This window comes from Macrotis lagotis, chromosome X, assembly GCF_037893015.1.
Source record: "Macrotis lagotis isolate mMagLag1 chromosome X, bilby.v1.9.chrom.fasta, whole genome shotgun sequence".
NCBI classification, from domain to species: Eukaryota; Metazoa; Chordata; class Mammalia; order Peramelemorphia; family Peramelidae; genus Macrotis; species Macrotis lagotis.
Window position 1 is genome coordinate 497,283,631 of NC_133666.1, and position 20,765 is coordinate 497,304,395.

At 32.3% G+C, this 20,765-nt stretch overlaps 1 protein-coding gene across 1 annotated transcript in view; it reads left to right on the forward strand.

The window, feature by feature from the left end:
• Positions 1-20,765, forward strand: part of ZNF236 (zinc finger protein 236) — a 222,667-nt gene that overhangs the window by 116,755 nt on the left and 85,147 nt on the right. The window contains 5 exon segments of the mRNA XM_074202830.1: positions 135-338; positions 6,433-6,577; positions 7,823-8,083; positions 12,000-12,250; positions 14,559-14,660. Coding sequence (XP_074058931.1) covers positions 135-338; positions 6,433-6,577; positions 7,823-8,083; positions 12,000-12,250; positions 14,559-14,660 — 963 coding nt within the window.

The following is a 20,765-nucleotide window of genomic DNA, read 5'->3' on the forward strand; positions in this document are numbered from 1 at the left end:
GATAAGTCTTTCTGACTCTAGGCCTGGTACTTCATCCATACCACCATAATTAATTTACACATTACAATAATTATTTTTTTGAGGTGTAGTATTTGTCACAATCATGTTCATTTGTGTTTTTTTATTTCCATTAGGAGTTAGACCTTTTGCCTGTCCTCACTGTGACAAAAAATTTAGAACATCAGGTCACAGAAAGACCCATATTGCATCGCACTTTAAGCATACTGAACTAAGGAAGTTGAGACATCAGCGAAAACCTGCCAAAGTTCGAGTAGGCAAGTCGAATGTTCCAGTGCCAGACATTCCTTTGCAAGAACCAATTCTTATAACTGATTTGGGTAAGATATGTTCAACGTTTTATTATTAGTTTAATATCATTTCATACCCTCTGGAATTGTTTAAGTATAAGAGACTGTTGGTTTGAACATTTTGTTAATTAAATTATACTTAATGGTATCAGACCTTTTGTGATCCATTTATCAGTGACTAATGATAAAAAAAAACAAATCTTGATATTTAAGTCTCAAATTGACCTTGACTTATGTGTGACCAGCTGAGAATGTTTTCATGAATACATGTTTGTAAGGAAAAAGATAAAAATTTAAACATTCCTGAGCTAAAGAAGAGATAGGGACATGATAGTGATGCCTTATTTTATATGAATTTCAAAACATTTTCCTAAAAGGCCATATAGGTGCATTCTCAGGAACTAAACAACAAAATAATAAATATTAAAAGGGAACTACTTTTTGTGATATACTCTGTGCCTTGGAGATGATAAAGAAGACCTATAATCTACTCTCCAGTGTTTTTTTTCAAAATTTACAGTATTGCAAAATACTTTTTCAAAACCTGTAGCAGTTTCCATAAAATATCTCTCCATAGTTCTATTATTTTATATACATCTTACAATTTCATGTTAAGGAAAAATACTTCGAGTGAATCTTCAGAAGAAGACTCTTAAGAAAAGTTTTCTAATTATTCCTGTTCTCCATAATTCATTTCCTCTCAGCTGGATACCCCCCCCCCCCCCTTGTTTTTATCTTTCTTTAAAAATTTAGCTCAGATATTACCTGCTCTTTCAATAGTAGCTAATATACGTTCTGGGTCTACTATGTGCCAGACCCTTGATAAGCATATAAAGTTATTTCATCTCCATAATAATCTCAAGTGTTAGGTGTTGTTATAAGAATGATTTTACAAATGAGGAAAATGAGACAAACAGAGGTTTAAGTAATTGTCTAACATTATACAGCTAGTAAACAACTGAGACTGGATTTGGACTTGGCTCTTCCTGACTCCAGACCCTGATGCTAACCACTGTACTACCCAGCCACCCCAATTTACAAACTTATTTCTGATCCTCTTGCTCCCTTCATGCTCACTTCTATTTTCAAGTTGAACTTCACTGTTTCCTGACTCCCCTAGTAATTTTGTAAGCTCCTTGAGGATTGAAGATAGGGACTTGTTGCATTTTTTGTGCTTGAATTCCTGTTGCTCAGTACAGTACCTTTCATTTAATTTGCATCTAATAAATGCTATTGAAATGAATTCATGGATAAAAAAAGAGCCTTATGGTGCTCATAAACTTCGGTGTCATTTAAATACTTTTGAGTACTCCCCTATATATCAGTAATGTCTTGAGGATATTCAGTGAATTTCTTTTATTCTAGGGATTTTGGGAACCTCCTGTGACTCTAGGTAGGACTAGGAATCTATTGAAGCAATTTTTAAATTACTCATTATACTTCTTCGACTGAGATTGTTGGCCCATCTGGAGTAGGCCAGTTCAGAAATTTATTGATGTCATAGGAATAGTTATTTCACATTTGGTTTTCTAGTTTGGCTCCAGAGATCCAAGTAATTCTTAGGATGAGGTTGGTTATTTGAAAGTGCCAGCCTTTCCATTATCCATCTATTTTACTGTTGTCAATAAGGACATTTTCAGTGCCTGTTATATTTTTTATTATATTTATTTTATTTAGGGCTGACTTAGGAAAAGGATCAAAGAAGTTAACCTGATTTCTCAAGGATTAAAATATTGGGGATCATGCTACTGGAAGGAGGATCTTTAGACTTTGGGTTTTACATGCTAACACCATATTTCTTAGAATCTTGTCTGTGATTTTAGGAGATTATGATAACAAACCTTATTTCAGTATATTTTTGCTGCTTTGTACTATAATTTTCTCTTAGTAATAAAATTATGCCATATAATACCTTCTTATTTGATATGTTAAGAGAGTGGGAAACTTTATTATTATTATTACTTTAGTTATTAGAGTAATCTTGTATAACAATAAGATAATCAATTTTGAGCAATTAGAATATAATCAAATATACTTAAAACTATACAAATGTTTATTTTTTCTTAATGACTTCACTGACATTTCAATTACATTGTAAATATAAATATATCAAATGCTAGAACTCTGACAAAATTATTATTTTTTAGTTATTCAAATTTTTTTTGAATTTTACAATTTTTTTTCCTTCCCCCACCCCCCATAGAAGGCATTCTGATAGTCTTTACAGTGTTTCCATGCTATACATTGATCAAAATTGAATGTGTTGAGAGAGAAATCAGATCCTTAAGAAAAAAATAAAATATAAGAGACAGCAAAATTACATAAGGTCCCCCTCCCTTTTTTTAAATTAAAGCTAATAGTCTTTGGTTTTTGTTTAAACTCCACAATTATTTCTCTGGATACAGATGGTATTCTCCATTGCAGATACCCTAAAATTGTCCCTGATTCTTGAAATGAGCAAGTCTATTAAGATTGATCTTCAACCCCATGTCACTGTTAGGGTGTACAATGTTCTTCTGGTTCTGCTCATCTTGCTCAACATCAGTTCATGCAGATCCTTCCAGGCTTCTCTGAATTCCCATCCCTCCTTGTTTCCAATAGAACAATAGTACTCCATAATGTACATATACCACAATTTGTTCAGTTATTCCCCAGTTGATGGACATTTACTCTATTTCCAATTCTTTGCCACCACAAACAGGGCTGTTATGAATATTGTTGTACAGGTGATGCTTTTACCCTTTTTCATGATCTCTTCAGGATATAGACCTAGTAGGGCTTTTGCTAGATCAAAGGGTTTGTACATTTTTACTCCCCTTTTGGGCATAATTCCAAATTGCTCTCCAGAAAGGTTGGATGAGTTCACAGTTCCACCAACAATGTATTAGTGCCCCAGATTTCCCACATCCCTTCCAACATCGATCATTGTCTTTTCTACTCATATCGGCCAATCTGAGAGGTGTGAGGTGGTACCTCGGAGATGCTTTAACTTGAATTTCTCTAATAAGTAGTGATTTAGAGCAATTTTTCATATTTTATGTATCGCTTTGATTTCCTCATCTATAAATTGCCTCTGCATATCCTTTGACCATTTCTGACAAAATTATTTTGCATTTATTTTGTGCATTTTTTTTAGAATTGTCCAAATTAAATATATTTTACATGTCATGTACATGTACCATCTCTTCTGATAGAATGTAAGCTTCTTGATTGAGGGCAGATCCCTTTCATTTTTGTCATTGTTTCCTTAGAGCTTGGCAACAGTCCCTGGCACCTATTAGGCACTTTAGTACTTGTTGATTCATTCATTTGTTTGCTTTACTGAATCTAGTAATCATTTTTATTTATCCATTGATAAGTTTTTTTCAAATAGTTGTGTCATCTAAATATAAGGATAACTTTTTCATTTCTGATATTTACAACTTGATTTCTGCATCTTGTCTTATTACTGTATTTGGTGGTTCTAGAGATATGTTTAACAATAGTAGCTGTATTTGACATCCTTTCTTTTCCCTTTGACTTTCTGTAGGAAATCTAGGTCTTAAACCATAGTAGTTCTTGGCATTAAATAAATACTTCTTTGCTTATTAAAGAGGTTGTCTTTCATGTTTGTTTTTGGTTTTTTTGGCAAGGTAATAGGTTAAGTGACTTGCCCAAAGTCACACACCTAAGCAATTATTAAGTGTCTGAGGCCGTATTTGAACTCAGGTCCTCCTGACTCCAGGGCCACCTAACTGTCCTAATGTCTAGACTTTTAACATTAAATAAATTCATCATGCTTTTTTAAAAAAATATGAGTTAAGTACTGAATTCTCTAACTACTGAATTTTTTTGTGTGTGTGTATAATAGACACCTTTGGCAATCTAGCGAAACCTCTGGATTCCTTCTTAGAATAATGCTTTTATATTTCTAAAAATGCTGATAGTATTCTATATTTTTTCCAATTACATGTAGAGATACTTTTCAACATTTTTTAAAAATGTTCTCCTTTTTCACCTACCCAAGACAGCATTTTGAAATGGGTTATACATGCACAATCATGTTGAACATTTCCATATTAGTCATGTTATGAAAGAAGTAGAACAAAATGTAAAATAACATGTAAAATAAATGTAAAATAAAAATAAATTAAAAATGAAAATAATATGCTTTAATCAAAGGCTAGGACTCTGACAAAATTATTCCGCATTTGTTTTGTACATATTTGTTTAGAATCGTCCAGATTTTATATATATTTTACGTGTTACTTATACATCTACACGTACTATCTCTTCTGATAGACTTCTTAGTTTTTTTTCCTCTGGATGTACATGGCATTTTCCATCATACATCTTTTAAAATTGTCTTGGATCGGGGCGGCTAGGTGGTGTAGTGGATAAAGCACCAGCCCTGGAGTCAGGAGTACCTGGGTTTAAATCTGGTCTCAGACACTTAATAATTACCTAGCTGTGTGGTCTTGGGCAAGCTACTTAACCCCATTTGCCTTGCAAAAACCTAAAAAAAATAAAAATAAAAAAAATTGTCTTGGATCAACTGTATTGCTAAAATAAGCTAAGTCTATCATAGTTAATCATCATGATGTTGCTGGTACTGTGTACAATGTTCTTTTGGCTTTGCCCACTTAACTCAGCATCAGTTCGTGTAAGCCATTCCAGGTTTTTTCTGAAATCTACCTGTTAGTTATTTCTTAAAGAATAGTAGTGTTAGTCACTGGACATATTCATTGCATTCATATTCCACAACTTATTCAATCATTTCCCAGTTGATAGGCATTCTTTCTATTTTCAATTCTTTGTCACCACCACCAAAATAATGTTTTTAAGTGTATAGAGTTAAAATGCATAGAATTACAAAGGAAACCAATTATGCTGAAATATAGTTATAATTTTTTTAAAAAGTTAATAGATGGGTGGCTAGGTGGCACAGTGGATAGAGCACCGGCCCTGGAGTAAGGAGGACCTGGGTTCATATCTGGCCTCAGACACTTAATAATTACCTAGCTGTGTGGCCTTGGGCAAGCCACTTAACCCCATTTGCCTTGCAAAATCCTTAAAAAAAAAAGTTAATAGATGCCAGATTAAGAACCCCTTATCTAAAGAATATTTGTAGGATCACTATATGAACATTTTTTGTCTTTTTAAAAAGGAATATTATATTACCTTATTTGAGTCATTATTGAATTTGTGAAAATCTATTACTTGAATTTCAAATGTGTTTAAGACCACTGTTTTTTAAAAATAACTTATGATTGAATGAATGAAGAAAGATACCTGATTGAAGTAGTTTTGATAGGTTTTAAAATTATTTTACCTTCTTTTAATCATTAGGTTTTTCATGTAAATAGCATTATTTTTAACATTTAACATTTAATATGTTCCACCTCATGGAAGGTTCCATCACTTAGTCATATCTTAAATGACTGAATTATTTAAGTATAGTTTTCTAAACTTAGTAATGACCAAAAAGTATTGCTCTATTTTTTTAACAAATAAAAAAAGTTTCCATTTATTTTCTTTTTATAACTTTTTTCACAGAAATTTCTCAGAAAATTTTACATTATTGACCAAAAACTGTATATTTATGAATATTTTCTATGAAAAGTATAATGGCAAATCTAGAATAAGATAGAATTTGACAGAATCATCTCTGACATTATAATAAATTATATTGCTTAATTTATACTAGTAGCAAAAGATATTCAAGTTCATGATATATAAACTTTATATAAATCTATGAAGCATAAAGCAGTGTTACATAATTAAACTTCTGGGTCAGAAAAAGAGTTGATGTTTTATCCTGGCTTCAAATTTTGACTGTTAGTAGGAAGACAGCCATGTTCTTTAAATGTTTGATTTTTTTTTTCCCAATAGCAGCACAGGGCTACCTCATTTAAAAGAAAATGAGGTCTGTAAAATTTGAATTTAAAGTATGATTAGTTCACTTTACAGATTCATACATTTGTATTTATTGATCAACTCTTGTTTTTAAAGTTAGTTTCACTTATAGAAATACTATAACCATAGTTTTTCAGTAACAGTTTATTATGAATTATAAAATTATAACCTATAATTAAAATTTTAAAATTGCTTTGACATTGAACACAGAATTTCTTTTGATTTCTAGGTCTTATCCAGCCAATTCCAAGAAACAGCCAATTTTTCCAAAGTTACTTTAATAATAATTTTGTCAATGAAGCAGATAGACCATACAAATGTTTTTATTGTCATCGAGCTTATAAAAAATCTTGCCACCTTAAACAGCATATCAGGTAAGATAGTACATAAGGAATATAACTGGAAATTCAATAAAATTAGAATAATATTTTAAGATTTTCATATGGATCAAATGTGATAGAGTATATATGGTGCTTTGTAAATTTGAAAGTGTACTGTCAATATCAGCTGTTTGGGAGAATCAGTGTGGTAAATTAGGTTAAGTATTACTAGATATGGACATGGAATAACTGGAATTGCATTGCAGGCATTGATTATGTGACCATGAGTTTAATTAATCCACTTACTTTCTCAGAATCTCAGTTTCATCATTTATGAAATGAAAATGCCTCCGCATTAACTTTTTCACATTAGGGTTGTTTTAAGGAAAATATTTTGTACACTTCATTTAGGATGATTCAGTGGCCTTAATGACAAATGGCAGTGCTGTGGTAGAATTTATGACATTGAAGAGAGTAAAGCTGATTTGGAAAGCTCAGAATTCCTCATTTAATCTGGAATAGTTTGATGATTGGATTATTTAATTTGGATTTATCTCCTAACTCCTTGTATGGTGGATTTCTTTTGCCCTATCTCATTTTATCCATGACTTTGTTGAGATTATAGGGAATATATTATAATAAGCATCCATAATGATTTTCATCATCTGTATTAATAGAAATACTTCAACACTTCCAGGAGCCAGGATTTTATGGATTGTGGGTTTTTCCCTCTAGCATTGTAAATTATAATTCCTGTATGTCTTAGTCTGTAGACTTTCTCAATTTTTGTGGCTTAAAAGAAAATTGTCTCATGATAATTAGCCTTCTGGTAAGGAGCTCTCCTAAACTGACTGGGCATAGAATAGAAGTACCTAATTGATCAAGGGTACCATAGTCAATTACTTCTTAACTTGTTAAGAGATGTGAGATTTTTATTTTCTGGTTGACATAGGTTTTTAGAGAGCCAACTTTTGTGCCATAATTAGGTAGCATTGCATTTCATAATTTCTATTAATCTGTAGTTTTTTAAAAAATACTTTTCAGGCTTATTCTTATATAACCAATGAAATTGAAGAAGACATAGCAATTTGATCATGAGAATTATAGTAGGAAAAAAATTGAATTTATAATCCCATAATCTGATTCTAGCTCTTGCTTTTTATTTAGTGTTGGACAAATCCTGAAATAGGCTTAATGTGAGAATCATTGAGATAATATATATATAAAAAAATGCTTTGCTATTTTTAAAATGCTGTACTAATTTAAGATATCACTCACTTTCCCCTTTTTTTTTCGTAGATCACACACTGGTGAGAAACCATTTAAATGTTCTCAGTGTGGAAGAGGCTTTGTGTCTGCAGGAGTGCTGAAAGCACATATCCGAACACATACAGGACTAAAAGCTTTCAAGTGTCTTATATGTAATGGAGCTTTTACTACTGGTGGTAGCCTGAGAAGACATATGGGCATTCATAACGATCTTCGACCTTACATGTGCCCTTATTGTCAAAAAACATTTAAGACTTCATTAAATTGTAAAAAACACATGAAGACACATAGGTAGGTATTAATTATATTATTTGTGGTATCACTTTTAATCTTAAGAATTTCTATACTCAGTACTTCATTTTTCTCCATGTTAAAATTGTTCTTTTATTGAAGTAGTAATAGTTGTGGAGTTGATCAGCTTTGGATTTAGGATATTTATATTTCTACCTCTGAAACATTATGTCTGATCATGACATCTTTGACTACCACATCACATTGTTAACTTATGTTGAACTTGTAGTTCAGTAAAATCCCCAGATCTTTTTGGTATGAATTGTTTATTTTGAATTCTCTATAATCTTCTATGGCCCTATTCTAGCCATTAATCTTGTCTTAAGAAGATTCAGAAACAAATTTTTTCCTGTACCTTAACATATTTACTTGACCTTAATTGTTTATATGCTTTGTGCATTTGTGTTAAAGTATTACAGGATATTAATTTTATTGTTGGCTCCTTTTTTGGATTTTTGTCTCCTGTGAATTTATTAGTGTCTTTATTGCTATTCTTATTACTTCATTGTACCTACTAGTGTATCTAATTTGGTGACTATATATATAGGCAATCTTTTTTCCTACCCTATCATTTTCTGTTTAAGACTATTTTAATTAGATTTGTGAGATTTTAGTCAATTAACTTCTTAAGCCGCTTGATAGAAGCATTCTGTCCTTGTTTGAAGAATTTGTCTGTCTTTATTTTACGCTCTGGTCAAAAATTTCAAATCCCATTCTCAAACACCAAATTTTTTTATTTTAAAATAAAAAAAAAATTTATCACTCTTACTTAATAGACACTAATATATAAATATTTCCACAAAGAGGGAAAAAAGGTCTTTGTATAAAATTGCAAATACCAAATTTATGTAGCTTTTTAAAAATATATTTTATAAATTTAATGCTTGACTTTCAAAGTTACCTTGCAGTCTGTTTCCCTCTGACTCTCTCCTTCAGTTTTCCTTTATGCATTTTTCTTTAAATGCTTCAGTGATCCTTTTCTCTTTTTTTTTATATAAGTATCATCATTCCCTTCTTCCTACTTCCAAATTAGACAAAAGTTTTCTTGTGATAAGTATAGTCAAGCAAAGCACATTCCCCACATTGACCTTGTTTAAAAAATATTTTACATTCTATACTTTGTATCCATTGCCTCTTTTTTAAGGTAACTTGATTCTTCATTGATTCTTTGGAGTTGTGATTAATCATGGCATTGTTCAAAGTTTTTAAGTTCTAAAAGTTTTAGTGTTGCCAGTTTTATTATAAATTCTTCACCTGATTCTATTAACTTCACTCAATTGCAAGTCTTCCCACATTATCCTTTTCATCATTTTTTATGATAAATTATTTTGCATGATAATCATATTAATCATATTCTTTAATTTGTCTAACTGTTCCGAAATTGATGACATGTCCATAATTCCAGTTCTTTGCTACAATTTAAAAGCTCCATGTTAAATATTTTTTTAGGTTTTTTTTTTTTTTTTTTTTTTTTTTGGCAAGGCAAATGGGGTTAAATGGCTTGCCCAAGGCCACCCAGCTAGGTAATTATTAAGTGTCTGAGACCATATTTGAACCCAGGTACTCCTGACTCCAGGGCTGGTGCTTTATCCACTGCACCACCTAGCTGCCCCACACTTTAAATATTTTTGTTGATATCAGACTTTTCTTTTCTGATCTCTTTTGAGGCTATTGTCTCCAAGGGATTTTACTAGGTCAAAAGGCATGCAAAGTTTAATTACTTTTCTGTGCATAATTTCAAATTGCTTTTTAGAATGACCAGATCAATTAACAGCTCCACAACAACAATAATTATTTTATTTCCCACCACTCCTCCATTTGTTCTTACCTTCTGTCTTTGTCAACTTTACCAATCTAATAAGTGTAGAGGAGAACTTTAGAATTATTTAAATTTGCATTTTTCTTATTATTAGTGATTTGGAGCATTTTTTCATATGATTGCTGAAAAGTTCATTTTTGTTTTGATAGCTGACTATATAATATCCATAATTTTTCTGTTAAGGAATAGCTTTTGTTCTTCTGTATTTGAATCATTTACCTATGTATTACTATAAGATTTTTATAAGAGAAACTTGCTGAAAATATTTTCCCCTAGTTAATTGCATTTCTTCTAATTTTAATTGTATTTTATTTGTATTATATTTATTTCATTAACTGTATTATATTTTCTGTTCAGTTTAATGACTGTTTAATTTTCTGATCTTTTATATCCTTGGTCCAGAACTCTTTCCTAGGGCATTTATCTTTTTTGAAATTTATTTTGGTGTGTGCTATAGGGTTAGGTAGTTAGGAGCAATTAGGTGAGTGGATAGAGTGCCAGGCCTAGAGTCAGGAAGACTCATCTTCCTGAGTTCAAAAAGGCCTCAGGCACTTATTAGTTGTGTGACCCTGGGCAAGTAATTTCACTCTGCTTCAGTTTCTTCATTTATAAAATGAGGTGGAGAAGGAAATGGCAAATCACTTTAGTATTTTTTACAAGAAAACTCCAAGGGATCATGAAAATTCAGATATGATATGACTGAAATGCACCGAACAACAACCGTGACAAATAAGGTCAGGGGTGTGCTGACTCTGTTTCCATCTATCTCTCATTAAATTTTCAGCATGATCATTTATACTTTAGACAGTGTCATTTACCTACACACCAGAACCTGATTTATTGTTTTTTAATTGTTCTATACTTAGTGTAGCTAGCATACATTTTTTACCTAGTTGTTAAAAGTTTAACAACAGAATACTTTATATTATTTATTAACAGTATTACTTTATAAATATTGCTTGTCCTCAATTGAAGGTTCTGGGAATGAAGTCATCACCAGACTGGAGGACAATAGTGATAGGCACTATAGAAGTTTTAAGTTTTACAAAGTGTTTTGCATGCATTATATCAAACCCTACTCTATGCAGCATTCTTCTTTTTTTTTTTTTAAGTTTTTTTGTTTTTTTTTTTGCAAGGCACTGGGTTTAAGTGGTTTGCCCAAGGCACACAGCTAGGTAATTATTAAGTGTCTGAGGCCGGATTTGAACTCGGGTACTCCTGACTCCTGGACCGGTGCTCGGTGCTCTATCCACTGCACCACCTAGCCACCCCTGCAGCATTATTCTTAATGTAATTGCTGCCAGACTATTTTCCAGTGTTCTCTGAAGTTCTTTTTGAATTGTGAGAATTTAACCCATTAGTTTGAGTCTTTGAGTTTATTGAATGCTATGAATCTTCTGTCAAAAATAAAAAGAGATCAATAAAACAGAAGTAGCTAAGTGGCTCAGTGGAGAGAGACCTGGACCTGGAGTCAGGAAGGCCTGAGTTCAAATTCAGCTTGAGACATAGCCAGCCAATTATACTCTGTACATCTCAGTTTCCTCAGTGTCAAAGGGGGAGTCTAAACACTACCTCTCACTGAGTGGTTGTGAGGATGAAATGCCCTTTAGTTTGGAGACATGTGGGTATTAGGCAATTAATAAATACTTGTGTCTTTCTCTCTTCAGTCGCTTTGTTATGATGAATATTTAATCTGTTCTGTTCTCTTTTTTTTTTCACAGAACCAAATCCGTTTTTTATAATAAGAAATTTTTAAGCAGTGAGATAGACTTCCTTTCAAAATAGTAAATAATCATAAAATCAAAGGGTTTCGAGTTACAAGTAATTGTCATCTGTCATTTTACAGTAAAAAAATACTGAGCGAATAAGTTTGGACAAATCATATAGATAGCAAGTACAGTTAAGATTATATCCCAGGTATACCCTAAAGTTGTTGTTCTTTTTATCATATTTTACTAATGAAGGAAAAAGGTGGTTAGTAGAAGAGGAAGATAAAAATAAAATGTTACTCTAGTTCATAAAAATTTTCTACATAATTTTCCTTAAAGATAATTATAACAACTTCTGACAATTGAATTTCCTTTTATTTTTTTAAAGATATGAACTTGCTCAACAGTTACAACAGCACCAACAAGCTGCTTCTATAGATGATACCACAGTAGATCAACAGACCATTCATGTTTCTACTCAGATGCAAGTGGAAGTTGAAAGTGATGAATTGCAGCAAAATGAAGCTGTTACTACTGATCATGAAGCTATTTTGGAACTGGACCAGCAGCATGTAGTAGGTCCAGAAGAAACAGGACTTGGCCAGCAGTTGACAGACCAATCTTTGGAAGCAGATGAAGGTAATTTTCCAAATGTTAAAAATATTTTTTAATTGTATATAGAATAATGGAGTTGTCCTTAGACTCCTCTGGTTCATATTGAATTCTTCATGTTTGTAATCTCTTAACAGCTTCCCTTACTTGTCCTGTATCTTGATTATGTCTTGACCATTTTTTTCTTATCATATATAGCCAGTCATCCACAGCTATTTCTGGCTTTCCCTGAATATTAACTAAATCATCTTTAAAGAAGAATAAAAATATAATTATAAATAGAAAACTAATACCCAATATAGGTTACACTTCCTTTCCTAGTGATTATATAAACTTTTAGGATGAGGACTGTATTTATACTTTTTTTATTCTCATAATGTTATTCTATAAATGTTTGTTGAATTGACTTACAGAATGTTTCTTTCAGCATTTTTGAACTTTTAAAGATGTGTGTTTACATTTTCTCTACTCTGTGATTTTTTTGTGGGGTTTATTAATGCCTTTTGTTTTTATATCATATATATATATATATATATATATGTATGTATATGTATATGTATCCTTTCTACCATCTAGTAAGCTTTCCTTAACATCAATGATTTTTAAAAAATGTTCAACAAAAGATTTCATACAAGAAATGGCACTTTATCTTCGAAAGAAGTTAGTAATTCTGAGAAAATTATTGGAGAAATAAAGATAGTACATACCAGACCTGAAAGATCATGTGCAAAGAAATTGAAATTGAAGGTGAAATGTTATGGAAGAATATTGAAAGCAAGCTAATTTTTTTAGGGGAATGACATGGTTAGGCATGTACTCTTAATATTTGTTTGATCACAGTTTGGAAGATGGATTGGAAAGGGGAGAAACTTGAGACAGAGAAACAAATTAGAGGACTTTTGCCATTTTTGTGGTGAGAGAGATATTAAAGACTTAAAGCTTGCTGGATACTGGATAGAGAAAATATGATAGAAAGAGTTGTTTTTAGAGATACAATTAATGAGATGTGTCATCTGATTGGATGTATAAGTATGGAGAGTATTGAAGAAGGAATCAAGGACAACTTCTGTTAGTTTCCTTAAAAGAAATAAGGAAGTCAAAAAAAGAGACAGCTTTTAGAGAAAAGACAAATTCCTTTTTTTAACATGTTGAATTTATGATTTTGCTATGATAGTAATACTTGATTATGTAGAATTGTAGTTCAAGAAGGTCATTTGTGGAAACGCAAGAGCTGGATGTATAAATGGAATTCATAACCAGTAGAAAGATGGAAGTACAGGAACAACTCCCTAGCAGCATGTTCAAGGAGCAAAAAGGAAAGGGATTGATGAAGCAAGTTTGTGATCAAACTCACCAATAATAAGCTTTTGAAAAAAAGACAAAAATATCACTTTGAAAATAATTACAATTAATTGCAGCAACATTGGTTCTTAAAGATGGAGTAAGAGATTTAACATAGTAGAACTGCTCTCCCATTTAATTCAGCTTATACTGAAACTTAGTTACTTCTGAAAAAAAAAGTAGAAAAAAGTGTATGGAGAAACGTGGTTCAGGAATAAAGAATGAGAAAGGCCAAAATTTTGCAGATAATAGAACCCCTATCTTTGTATCATGAATAATTCCTTTGAAAAAGAAGGCATTTGGACATCTTGGATAACAAATAATATCATAAAAATGAAAGAAATTGCATTTTAACAAATATGAAAAATATCTATTAGGGTTAAAGCAAAATTACTCCTAAAGTATTCAGCATTTTGAGCCTTTTTGAAGCACTGCTTAGATTTCTGAAATGTACTTCTAGAATCATCTCTTTTCACTACTCAGTGTGGGCCTAACTCATTATCTCTCTGCAATGTTTGTCCAAGATACATGTGTTCAAATATTTGTTTTGGGTTTTTTGGATTTTTGCAAGGCAGTGGAGTTCAGTGACTTGCCCATGGTCACACAGCTAAGCAAATATTAGGTTTCTGAGGCCAGATTTATATTCAGATTTTTCCTGACTCCAGAACTGGTGCTCCATCCACTGTGCCACCTAGCTACTCCTGATACATGTATTCATATATTCATGCATGGTATGTATTATTATGTATTTCTTCCAAATGATTTTGGATTTTGTTGAGCAGTACACTAAAATTCCTTCAGCTGATCTTTGAACTAGGAGAAGATACCACTTGATTAGACTTATAACTAAACTGAAAGGGTTTCTGAATCTTCTTTTTTGAGATTAAGTAGTTTTAACTTTTAACTTTAAATATTAAATACTAAAAGTATTCTTTGTATTAATAAACGTTTAAATCTCTTACATTTTGCTTTGTGCCTATGCTCTTGACTTTAGATAGATATGTGACTTCCGAACATACTCTCCAAGACAACATCAATCAATTTGAACAGCAAACTATCCCACAGCAATCTTATGAATCAACAGGATTATCTCAAGGTTAGTGTGTTATAGATAAAAGAAGTATAGCTTTTTTAAAATTTAATTTGCCACAATTCTTGATTTCTTTTAAACTTTACTTCATTTTGTAACATATATGACTGAACTCACCTATATGAACTCACCTATTCCAAATGTTTATGTTTGCATTAGATCAGACTTTTTTACATCTCTCCTCAGTATGATTCAATAGCTCTCTATTACCTACAAAATGAAATAACGAATTTGTCTACCATTTAAAGTCCATAATGCTTTGACTCCAACTTATCATTTCTAAGCCAATTGCATGCTTCTTCCATATTAGGCACTCTCTGCTCTAGATGAGCTGGTCGCCTTGTTCATACATGATGTTCTATTTCCTGTAACTGTGCCTCTGTACAAGGTGTTGCCTATTCTTTTAAGAAGTCTTTGCTGTGTCCCCCCCCCATATTTTATATTTATTTTGCATGTACTCTTTATTTTCTTCTGTGTTAGCATGTTGTTTCTCGTGTTGAATATGAATTCCCTGCAGATAGGTACACCCTCTCTTTTGAATTTGTTTCTCTGGAGTATAATGGTACCTGGCACAAGCTAAGAACTTAATAAATACTTGTTGATTGACTGATTAGGTGATTCTAAGATAGAGTCCCACTTTGTAGTTTTCTCAGTCCTCAAACAACAAGCTTTAAACATTTAATAGTGTTAGTTTTTAGGGTTTCTCATGGGCCAGATAATGATCATTAGCAACTAAATTGGGGATTTGGTAAAAATAATTAGATGGATAAAAAGGAACCTTATATGTTAAATTTTTATTACCCAATGCAGGCTCCTACTAGGTCTTACGTTGTACAAGTTAATTTTGCATGATAATAATGCACGTAATTTTGTTCTGGTCTATTAATGAAATTGTTGATATAAGGTAGTAATATAATGGAAAGAAGCTCGAAGTCAGAAGTTGAATCTTAGTCCTAATACTTATTAGCACTGAAGACCATGGGCAAATGATTTAACTTTTTTAACCTTCAGTTTTTCTTATTTTAAAAAGAGGGTATGATAATGAGCCACCATAGTACTGCTACAAGAACATTGTTAACTTAAAAGCTGTTTGGATATGAGGGATAGTATTCTTCCTAGATTCCACCTCCAAGTGGGAAATACTCCTGAAAATTGGTTTTTAAGATCAGACTACTTCATTCTGTAATTTGTATTTCTCTATTTTTAAATTTTATTGTTGGGGCGGCTAGGTGGTGCAGTGGATAAAGCAGTGGCCCTGGAGTCTGGAGTACCCAGGTTCAAATCCGGTCTCAGACACTTAATAATTACCTAGCTGTGTGGCCTTGGGCAAGCCACTTTAACCCCATTTGCCTTGCAAAAAACCTAAAAAAAATTTATTGCTCTCTTTCATTTTCTTATATCATCTACATTCTCAATCTCTCCCATCTTTCACACTTTCCCAGAATTTTTCCTTAAAACAGAGACCAATAGAGGGGGAAAAAGTTGGCAAAAACCAGCCAGCTTTGTGTATATTTAATATTTTGATCTCTACTCCATGTTTTCATATATAGTTCCAGTGTTTCTTTCATCTCAAATAGCTTCTTTTTTTGGTAGACATCTAAGCAGACAAAACACAAGGCCAACAAGGTAAGGAATTACATAAATATATATATATATATATATTATATATGTATGTAATTTAAATGTTTCATTAGAAATTTAGCATCAAGTATTAATAAAAATAATTATACTCAATAATTATTTATATTTAAATTAATTTTCTTGCCATCCTCAAAGACTTACTCTGATTACCCTTGGTGACATGGATCTTGACTGTGGAATTTGGAAAGGTATTGCAGAATACAGGCAGAGTAGAGAGAGGCTTATCACCTATAGGTTCATTATTTGCCAATAAATGCTTTGGCCATAACATTTAATGAAATAAAATTACAAAGAGGACTGCCAATATTATATGTGCTCTTTCTGCTTTTGCAGTGACAGAGACAGAGTGAGAGAAAATGGAATAATAATGCTAAGGATCATAGATTTTAGACTGATTTAAAAACTTTCATTTAGTTGTAGGTACTCTAAATAAGCAACTAGTATCCACACTATTAGAGGAACTGAATCCTATCATTGACATTCTTGCTAATAATTAAATGAGAAGAAAGATAAGAGTTGCCTAAATTGAAAGTTAATCCACAGTTGTTATGGAGTCATGTGTGAAAGTCTGTGTGTGTGTGTGTGTGTGTGTGTGTGTGTGTGTGTGTACATGCATCCTAAAACAATAAGAAATATAATTTCAGAGAACATTTGGTTGTCCATTATTGCAATGCTTAGTCAGGAATAATATCACCTTGAGTAATTGTAGCTTATGTAACATCATCTTTGGAAGAATTAAAATGTATTGAAATTTAAAGAACCTTGATAAGATCCCTAAATTTATTAATTTGAGTAAGAATATGCTTTGATATTTGATGATTTCAGTGCAAAGTTGTAATAGAAGGGAATAACAAAAAAATCAATCAGTAAACTAAACTAAGCAATAAACTAAGCATTGGGGATACAAAAAGAGGGGGGGGGCAGTCCCTTTCCTTAGGAATCCAAAGTCTGATAAGAGCAACAACATTCTAACAAAAATATTCAAAGCAAGCTATAAATAGGAAAAAATTAAAAGTGGGAAGGCACCAGAAGTAATAGAGGTTAAGGAAGGTTTCCTGTAGAGCAGAGATTTTAGTTGGAACTTAAAGGAAGCCAAAGAGGTCAGTATTCAGAGCAGAGGAGGAAGGAGTGTTCCAGGTATTACATAAATGGAGATGTTTATATAATTTTAGCTGGTAAATCAATCTACTTGGAAAACCAGCAAAATGCTGACAAAAGTACTCTTTACATTATTATGGTCAGTTTTTTTACAGCAATTGAGGTAACAGTTGACTATCTGTGAGAAATTATGATAATCTAAATGAGTCCTTTCTTCTATGTATATAAATAAGGTCATCAGAAAAAAGATAAGAGTATCTGATTCCTAGAACAGTGTGCAGCCCACCTAGTGTCACTGGATCAAAGAGTACATGTGGAAGAGTAGGGAGGAAGTGGAGGAAGAAGATTTGAGAGTGAACTTGGTAATGAAGGGCTTTTCTTGCTAAATAGTGCATTTTGTATTTGTTCCTGAAGGCAGTAGGGAGCCAGGGAGTTTGTTGGGTGTGTGTGGAGTAACATGATCAGTTCTGTGCTTTAAGAAAATCACTTTAGTGACTAAATGGAGAATGGATTAGAGTGGGGGAAGAGACTTATGGTAGGCACACCCACAGGCAGATGATATGGTATTTGAGAGGTAGCAATATCAGAGGAGAGAAGGGGACAGTGCTGCAAAAGTGAAATCAGCAGGCCTTGACAACAACTTGGATAGGGGAAATGAGAGATAATGAGAAATCCAGCATGACTCCTACATTGAGATCCTGAAGGACTTAGGAAGATGGTGTTGCTTTAGCAGTAACTGGGAGTAGGAAGATGAAAGGTTGCAAGGAAAAAGATAAGCTATCTACTGGGCTTGGAGAACAAGATGTCTGAAAGCAGATTAAGAGTTACAAGAGAGATTGAATCAGGAAAGGTAAATTTGAGAATATTAGCATAGGTTTTGTAATTAAATCAGGGGGAGCTGATAAGATCACCAAGTGAAATAGAAGGGTGGAGAGAAGAGAGTTCCTGAGCAGAACCCTGGGGAGATCTATAATTAGATAGCCTGATCTGGAGGAGGATTCAGTTTAGGAGATAGAGGAATAATAGGGAGGGAAAAACAATCTGGATAAAATGGGGGTCCAAAAACCTAAAATATACCCTAGAGGGGAGTGAATCAGGAGATCTATAAGAAAGAGAATTGAGAGAAGACTATTATGTTTGGCAGTTAAATGAATCATTGATTTAAAAAGCAGAGAGCTTTTCTGATGGCATGGGAAGGGAGAGAGAATAAAGACCAATAAACTACCTGAAAGCATCAGGCTTATATTTCACAATTTCTTTTCTTGAGGAAAGAATTAAGTGTTTTGTATGTAGAAAAAAACTATCATAAAAGATAAGATTGATTATATTTTAGCAAACTTAAAGCTACTTGTTACTGATATAAGAGTCATTCTATATAGTTAGCTCTTTGTATAAGGTAAACTTACTAATTTTTTAAATAAATGACTCTGCCCTTTTGTGGATCACCACAAAAGGATAATGAGAAAAAAGCTTACAATTGAATACTATCTTGACTCAAATTATTGATGATAAACAATGGAATATACATAGAAGAAAGGGCACAGGTTTAGATTACCATAATTTCTCACAGATAGTCAACTATTACCTCAATTGCTGTAAAAAATTGACCATAATAATGTAAAGAGTTACTTTTGTCAGCAAACATTTTGCTGGTTTTCCAGGTAGATTTATTTATCAGCTAAAATTATATAAACATCTACATAAGCCCATTACAGGCAACATCATCTGATAAAGCAAAGAAAAGTAATAGGGGATGAAACTAATTTGAAGAAAGTTTTGTAAGAGACCTAATTAAGAAAAAAGCATTCTGAGGCATCTTGCTAGATGAGCTGGTGAATAGAGGTTGAACTTGGAATCAGGAAGACCTGAGTCCAAATGTGCCTTTGGATACTAACTAGGGCCAGACAAGTCACTTAATCTCTTATCTTCTTCAGTTTCCTTGGCTGTAAAATAAGGATAATAATAATAATGCCAATCCAGGTTGTAACAATTAAATTACATAATATTTATAAAGGTCTTAGTACACAGTATCTGGCACATAATAAATCCTTCTTTTTGCTCCTTTATATTACTCTTCTTTTTCCCTAAGGACAATAAAGGATAAAAATGGAAGAAGGATAATAGGAAAAAAAATAAGATAGACAAGAATGTTTTTAATACAGGTTTCTCTTCCCTTCTTCCTTTTAGTATCAACACAGTAGAATACTTAGATTCATCATAGTCCTGAATATGATGATAAATTAAAAGCAATACTGAACTAAGTAGATATCTGTGCTGAAAGTTGCATAGTTATAAGGACACTGAAGGACTGATCCATAAGTCATCTGAAAGATATCAAAGAAATGGAAAAAAATTAGACGTTATTCATATTCATATTCAGTTCCAAAGGTGATGGAAAGAATATTAACAATTGATCCCATATATATAACAGTGTGATCCCATTTTCCTTTCTTTTTTTCATAAGAATAATTGCCCATGTATCAAAAGCATCCTTGAAGCGGTATTAGTAGGGATGGAACAGGTTTTTTTAAGTGACAATGCACTATGGACTATTGTAATGGAAAGTTGTAGGAAAAAATTCACTGTGCTTCTTGTTTGTAATTGAAAGCAGCAATATTCATTTGATTAAATAGTGGAAAATAATGTTATCTTCCAACCAAGATATCTTTCATTAAAACCATATGAATCTGTTTAAGATTCCATAGAGGTAAGTTTGATGTTCAAGCAGTTAGATGAAAGAATAGATATAGAGTATTATAGTTGGAGTCAGGAAAAGCTTAGTTTGAATCCTGCCTAAAATAATTCCTAACTCCTGAGTAAATCACTTAATTTTTCTCAGCCTCAGTTTCATCATCTGCAAAATAGGGATAACAATAATAATAACACCTATCTTTCAGTGATCTTGGGAGAATCAGATGAGATGCCATAAATAAAGTACTCACAAACCTTAAAACTGTATAAGTTATATTTATATTTATTATTAAGCAAATCTCTAATTTTAAGAAACAAATGAAGCGAAAATAGGGAAAATGTACACTTGCTATTGATATTCACCACTGACATGAAGAGGATCCCAATTCACATTAAATGTTGAGAATTGATTCCCTGTAGATATGTAGGTTATTGTGTTTCTTGCAAGTGAGACTCCTGGAAGAGATCTAAAACTTTCAAAAGAATTTTTGTGAAACCATCCATGTCAGAAAAGACAAGTGAAAGAAAAATGTCTGTTATAAATATTATGACTTGCAATAATATTTTCTATCTATTGAGCTTGTCCATCAGTATACAAATCTTGGACAGTTACTACAGATGGACAGTAAGTCAGGCCCTAAATTAAGCAAGAAGAAAAAAGCAGACTGGATTGTCTTTAGG